Raw genomic sequence first — 7,625 nt, 5'->3', positions numbered from 1 at the left:
CTAGCTATCTACTCAGTATTTCACTTCCTGGTTTTAAGGCAAATGCCAGCAGAATAGCCATATTATCAGAATATATAATGGCAAAACAATCACAAACTCTTTTTCCAAAGCTCTTGTGTATTTGAAACCTTCCCAGATTCTCTACTAGTGATGGAAAGATTTCACACGTGCTGTGCTCTTCACTGGTTAGACACAGTGTAAGCTGGCAACCTCCACACAGCTGCAGGCTAGGTCTGGCAGGTCATTTGTTGCCAAGGATTGTTGAACCCACAGCAAAGCAAAGACTTAGCAGGGACAGGCAATGAGAGTAGGAAAAAAACCTCAGTGGCAACAAGTAGCATCTGGAAATGAAAAAAGGTCATTATTCTCAGACTGTTCTAGAACACTGCTATCAAACTACCCCTCTTCATCACAATTCACTTGAGTAATCCAAAGGCTGATCTTTATGTAGACACCAGAGAACAACAAGTTTGATTTCAGCTGCAGCTGTGTTACCACTCCAGAGGTGATGTGAGTTGGGTTTGGTTTTGGTTTTTTTTCCATGTACAAGCTGATTGCCTGCCTGGGGCTGATGTCCAGCGCTGGGACTTGGTAGCCACTGAGCTCCTGCTGCTTCAGGCAGTGGCCAAACCTGGCCACAGAGGTCATGAGGTGGCACTGGCACTTGGATGCAGAGGCCACCAAAAAGGCTTTCCTTGCAAAACCTGAATGCACACACAGCTCACCTGGGGTCACATTGGCTTGTACACTGGAAAATAGGCAATGTCTCACTGAGCAGTTTAAAATAACAGATTACACAGGCCCACAAAGGGAGTTTGACTGAAGAATGCCCTGAATTGAAACCAGTCACTCCAATTTACTGCTGTGAGGAAATCCAGGCATTTCAGTGGTCTGAAACATACTTGAAACCCATATTGGTATCTCCTTGCATCAGCAGACCACTGGGGCCAGGGTAAAAACTAGACTCAGGTTTTGGGACAGTTGTTTTTACCTGGGACCCATTTGCTCCCATGTGCTTAGTGCATTTAAAGCTTAGTGTAAGGATTCATCAGGGTTTGCTTTCTCTCTCTTTGAAACCTAAAAGTCATCGGATAACTGTACTCCAAATTAAATGACAGTGCTTGATGTGTATGATGATAATGCTTAGAAAAGCCAGCCCATAACCACAGCCAAACCAACTACAGTCTTGTTGCACAGAAACCTGCCCACAAACATAGTGGTGGACCTGACTGACACGCAGGGCACGTGAAGGGCTGGTCATCGCTCTGTGGCTGCGAGGCTGCCAAGGTGTTGGTGTGGATTCCTGCAGGGGCTCTGGGGGCAGGGTGGGGGGCTCTTTTCTTTTTCGCTGTCAGTTTCAGTCTAGTCAGAATAATCAGCTTTTTTTTTGTTTTCTTTCTTTTTATATGATCCCAGTACATTCTTGTCTCTTGTGGCATGGATGCTGTCAGAATGGATGTTGGTGGCACTTTTGTAACCTGTTGCTTTGTGAAAACTCATGGGAAGGAGGCAGCAACGGACCAGTGAGCCTGGACATACCTGAGTCTTCAGAACTGTTTCCTTGCATCCTCACAGAAGAAGGAAGAACAGGTTGGGAAGCCTGACTTGTGCTTTACTGCATTTTACAGAGTCTTTTCCTGAGACTAAAAACAAAACGACAAAGATGCTCCTTGTGCAGTATTCAACATCATCATCTGAAGCACTAAAATGGCCCTTCCCTCCCTCTGTTCATGAAGCACAGTCACACCACCAGCCTCCCACTTCTAAACTGGAAAGGGCTGGTGTGGAAACAGGACTTTCCTTCAGGCAGGCAGAAGCTGTTGCTTTCAGCCACGTCTTGTGAGAAGATAACGTGGTTGGTGCTGTTGCCGTGGCTGGGGGCCGGGGGGGGCGGAGCGTTTCTCACAGGCAGCAGTGGTGGCTACGAAGCAACCAGGAAGCCTCCCCATTTTCCTTCATCTTCTCTTTCAACCTACAGCTACTATCCAGAAGTAGGAGCACAGGCTAATATCCTCATACTGCTTTTGGTCTGGATGGGAAGTAGTAAAAGGCCACAACTGCAACCTCAGCATGTAACTATAGAGAAACTGGAAAAAGAGACTGCAGAGCCAAAGGCATTTAATTAGCAAAAATTTAACATTGCTTCAGTAAAAATTCAACCTGTTTGTCAAATATTTAAACAGAACACAATGCACGCTTAGAAATGCCACCATGTGTGCACTTCCCATGCATGATGCTGTTGCATATGTATGAAGATGGGAGGCCACGCACTGAAATATTCCCTCAAATACTCTTGATTTATCCAACTCAGTTGTTCGGGCTGTTTGTTTCATGTTTTAGACAATGCACAGACTTCACAGTTGAGGAAACACATCATAGAAAAACTGGACTCCAATAAAAAGGTAGGTTTAGGTTGGTCAGAAACATGGGCTCCCCTTCATAAGCATGTTTCCCTTAGGCATGAGATGCAGCTCAGGAAAATGAGTGGAGATACTGGCTTGAAAAAAGCATCTGGTATTCAAGCTGTATCTTCCATATATGTCCTAAACCCCTGAAAACTCTAAATGTCTTTACTTTCCAATATAAAAATAAAAATTCTGCTAGTTATAGGTTTCCTCTAACTGATTATGTTTCCAATAAAACTGTTAAGAGAAGTCCTCCTAAAACTTTGGACTAGTTTGGAAGAAGAGCCTTGCTGAGGTTAAAAGGTATGGGCTTAGAAAGCATAAAGCTGCTGAGGGAATGTACGCTGCTAAAACTCCCTCCTCCCTCCATCCAGTTCAAAAGGCAGCAAGTTAGGAAAACAGTTGCCGTGTTATCAAACACAGCTCCTGCTTCCACATCTAATAGGGCACTTTTTTGACATTTTAAAAACTTCAGTTTGCTTTCAAAGACACTTTCCACATATCACATCTTATATAATTAAAAAAGTCACTGCTCAAATCCTAAAGAAAATATTTTGAATGAAACACGGCATTTTACCACTGTTTTCATTTAAAACACTGAACATTTTGATGAAAACATGAGATCTCCTTTTGATTTCTCATAACTGCCAACAGGCTGAAAATTTAAGAACTGTGCAGCAGAAGGTGCAACTCTTTGCTTAACCATCAAGGAAATTCCAACAAAAAGGGGACTGACTATCTGCCTTAGTGCCTTTCAGATTTCACAGACTGTAACACAGAAGGTGTACAGTCTAGTTCAGCAAAGTTAAAGGGTAAAAGACAACATGAGTTATATTGGGATTGCTAAACCACTGGCAGTTAACTGAAAAACAGAAAATAAACCACTGAAACTAACCAACCCACCCACCTACACACCCTCCGCATTCCCCCATTATTCTGCTCATCCCATAAGTATAGGGAATGGGTTTCCTGTTTTCCTCCCAGGTAGCTCCACAGATGCCTCTGAACACACCGTCCCTATTCAGACCCGTCTGGCTCTTTCTCTACCACTTAACAGCTGCACAAGAAACCCAGCTTCAAAAATCCAGTTTTGAAGCCACCTCTTTTTCTCTCAGAAATGAAATATTTGGCTGCTTCCTCCCCAACCTCCTTCATATTTTGATAATTCGCAGGGTAATCATCAGGGGACCAGAGGTGTAGGGAACCACCACAGTGCCTTTTATGGCATCAAACATACTTCTCATGAGAAAATGCAGTGACTCTAATTTTTAAACAGGAGTTTCAAAGACCTTTTAAAAAGTTCCCTGCTCCTGTATTTACAAGTAATGAAGTATCTAAGTAAGAGCAGATTCAAATCTTCCTTTACTTTCTTAATCAATCACTACCCAGAGTAGGGAACTTTGCTGTAGAGTGAACACTCTTCAGTCTAGGAATGGATGCTTACTACAGAGGGTGAGGAAGAGGAAACTAAATGTGAATCAGAGAATAAGTGAAATTCTTGGAGGGGCATGACCTTTAATGATAGGGCAGGCAGTGAAATAGGCAGTTTTCCACACAGAAGCTAGGTACATGGGTTGAGTGAATGCAGTTTATCATGCAGGTGTTCGAGTGTTTCCTGCAGGGACAATGCATCAGGAATCACTGTTTCTTTCACTGGGTAAGACAAGAATCCATTCCTTAGTGATTGCTGTGGCAGCTGGAATTTTGAGTTTGGGATTTGGCACTTTTGGACTCATTTCTGGATAAGACTGCATTTAAATGGCAGGTGTAGAACCTACATACTTTTCACAGGCATGAAGAACATATATTAAATGTGAAAATGTACAGATGCATAACCAACACACAGAAAATGTACGTGCAAGGACAATTACAAGAAATGGCACTAAACACCTTTATTAAGATTTTAATTTTTCTTTTATGAAAAATGAATAGGATTTTTTTTTCCCTTGTAGGCAGAGGAAGAGCAAACTAATGGCAAAAATCAGGAATGCTTTCTTATTTCAATACCATCTTTGTAGCCAGAAAGATACAACCATTTAACAGACAAGGAATATCATTTATTGCAGACTTGAAGCTGATTCATGTGAAAAAGGCACTATGAAACTTAATCAGACTAGGTGATTAAATTTGTCTAAATTAAGTGATATTATATATTGTATATAATACATATATTATATATAAAATCACAGGACCATATGAAATAACAGAACATTTTGTGACAAAAGTCATTGCATCTTCAAAATAGCATTTGCTGGAAGGTCTGTTTCCTTTTCTCCCCCTTTTGCGCCTCCAGGAATCTACTTTTCCAAAAGGTTATGTTTATAAACTAATAACAGCTTTGTACATAAGGGAAAACTGACATCTGGGATTAACACACAGAGAAGTCTAGATCATACACTGTTCTTTTCATGGGTTAAGTTACAGACAAAAAATGCAAGTATATATAAAAAAAAATAGGACTGCAAATTGTTTTGTGGCTACCTACAGCAGATCTGATCACCCCTTTGAGCTGTGTTACTATTTTCTAGTTATTCCTTCTTGTGCAATATTATAGTTCATAATGAGTGAAGGATTGATAAAATCAATGTACAGGATATTATTTTGCTATAAACAGCATCATTAGTAATTAAACATCTTGGGAGTGATGCAAGAAAGATTCAGTCTGTGTTGGGCTGCTGTTCATTCTCTAAACATTTCCTCTCCAATTGCTGGCATCAACAACTGCAGTAAATGTCCTGCAGCCTAATGCATGACAAGAAAGACTGAGTCAAAAAGACGCAATTGCACACTACAGCAAGAGATGGGATTCAGAATCTTATTATTAATGAAGGGTTCAAATACTTTTTTATTGCTGGCTCAGCTTCCCTTAGATGAATCACAAAGACGTGTTCCAGTTTATCTGTCGTGTTAATTCTGTAAAGCAAAGACTCATCTCTGGGTGTAAATGATCATGAGCCTACATTGTCACCTGCCAGGAACCCCCACTGAATTTCTCACGTCTTCATACTTGGTGCCAAGAAGCCAGCAGCAGGTACTTCTGCAGAGAGTACTCTAAATTTTCTTTATGGTGGCTAGTCATGTTTACAATACAGTAAGACACTGCCCTTCACTGCTCTGTAAAGCAAAGCTAGATGGTGTAATGCTATGGGCAATGAAATGAAAGACAGGAGGAAATACACTTAATGGCTGCCTCCTTCATCAAAGGATTCCACACCCGAATCCGTGGCAGCTGCGCTGATTTTTTCTTGTCGTCTTCTCATAATTTCTTGCAGTTCTGAACTACCACTGTTAGCCTATAAAGGAAAAAAAAGAAAGAGTTTATTTGTGGTTTTGACACGTGATGAAGTTCCTCTGCCAGCATTGTGTTAAGATAGATGTTTGAATGAATTAAACTCACCTTACAGTTCCAGAACTAAAAACACACTAAGAATCCAGTTAAGTAACATTTTGAATAGGAAAGTGCTTACACTGCCCTTAAATATGGACCACAAAAGAATCTGCAGACTATTAGAAGTGTCAGCTTGACTTTCAGCACTGCTGAGCACCTTTAATTCTAATGCAAGACCCTGGAAGTGTTGGATATTTATGAAGTATGGCTTCAGTAAAACCAAGGTTAAAGCTCAACAAATTTGTTAGGATTCCACCCTTGAGTACTTCTAAATGTGATTGCCCTGACTTTTACATTAAAACACATGAACCCTTGGTGGTTTTAGATGTGCTTAAACACAAAGTTCATACGTGCACAGGGGTTTGCACAGCCAAGGCCCAGGTAAGGATTCAGTCTGAGTGTCTCACATCACACAACACACCGTCATGCACTGGCTGTTTAGAGACACAGGTTTCAAACTTGGAGCAGGGTAACAAGAACTGAGGTGTTTTACTGCATTAGCAACAGTGAAGTATTGTGAGGACAAGGCTTTATTTCCCCTTTTAGGGTGAAAAACAGGTCAGCTGAGCTAGCTGCAAGCAGATTGCTTTGACAACATAAAAGGAGTTATTAGCAAGGCCAGGACACATAGCCACTAGAGCAGAACTTTCCAAAGTGTGCATGACTTTGAATAAAACTAGAGGATTATAAAGCACAAGACATATCCATTACTGTGTTATTTGGCTATGACATGACCTTCCAAGCTTCCAAACTAGCCTCTGAGTAGGGAAGAAGAAACTGTTTTTCAAATTTGTAAAACAAATTTCAAGGTTGTTAAGGGTAAAAATCCTTCAATAGATTCTGAACTCTGAAAATGTATCCCATTACATAAAATCTAAATTAGATTTATCTCATTATATCCATTACAATGCAATATCTGATGCCACTGCCTGGCAGACAGGTTAGGTGTCCACAGGGAGCGAGGCTAGGATGCTTCTCCTAGGTAAACTACAATTGCTCTATTCTCTCAGAGTGGAAGGGCAAAGCAGGGAGCTTATGCTTGACCCTCTGAAGGTAAGAGACCAGTTTTATTTGTCTTAATTCATCCTGTCCTTGCCCACTTGGTTTCAGCTGGAGAGCACATGCAGCAGTCACTCATTACTGAAGTCATGCATAAAGAAACTCCAGCAGATGCCTGACAATGTGCTTTATCAGAAGTCATGTAGAAATATTTTTCTGAAAATGACTGAGCAGCCAAGGCTGAAACAGTTTACCTTCCTGATAACATCAACAACAACACCACTGATGAAAGAGTGGTCAACTAAACCAGCTGCAATACCTCAGGTGGCACAGCACAACAGGCACATCCTACTCTGAGGCAGGGTACAGCATAGCTAGGTAGCCTAGGGCTGTTCTTAGGAACACAATTTTTGGAAGAGACTGAGAAGACCTTGGTCTTAGTGATTTACCCATCTTAGTCTCTTAGGAGATCATGAGGTATCAGTAAAGTGCAGCATTCTATCCCATTTCTGTGCCTGGGTCATTTGTTTCACCGAGGTTTTTGAAGAGAGTAAGCTGTTCTTCAAGGCAACTTCATACATGTATTAGATAGAAACCATTTTCAGTATTAAAGTGACGCACCCTCGTGCTTCCCTTTAATGGATTAGGAAGACAAGGAGAATGTGGACCTGACATGTTCCTTTCTAGAGATGACAAAGGTGGCATTCAGGATGTTGTGTCTCTACGCTTATCTTCTGTAGTGCTTTTCACAGAATCGTAGAATTGTCAAGGTTGGAAGGGACCTGAAAGATCATCTAGTTCCAACCCCCCCTGCCATAGGCAGGGGCCTCTTC

At 41.3% G+C, this 7,625-nt stretch overlaps 1 protein-coding gene across 1 annotated transcript in view; it reads right to left on the bottom strand.

Moving 5' to 3' along the window:
* Positions 1–5,107: 5,107 nt before the first annotated feature.
* LOC103771129 (epidermal growth factor receptor kinase substrate 8-like) overlaps positions 5,108–7,625 on the bottom strand; it is a gene marked incomplete at its 5' end in the record, with an annotated part of 22,326 nt that continues 19,808 nt past the window's right edge. The window contains 1 exon segment of the mRNA XM_008938417.1: positions 5,108–5,698. Coding sequence (XP_008936665.1) covers positions 5,585–5,698 — 114 coding nt within the window.

This window comes from Merops nubicus, unplaced genomic scaffold (genome assembly GCF_000691845.1).
Source record: "Merops nubicus isolate BGI_N331 unplaced genomic scaffold, ASM69184v1 scaffold22724, whole genome shotgun sequence".
NCBI lineage: Eukaryota > Metazoa > Chordata > Aves > Coraciiformes > Meropidae > Merops > Merops nubicus.
Note: the sequence above shows the minus strand (reverse complement) of the source record. Positions and strands in the feature narration are given on the sequence as shown.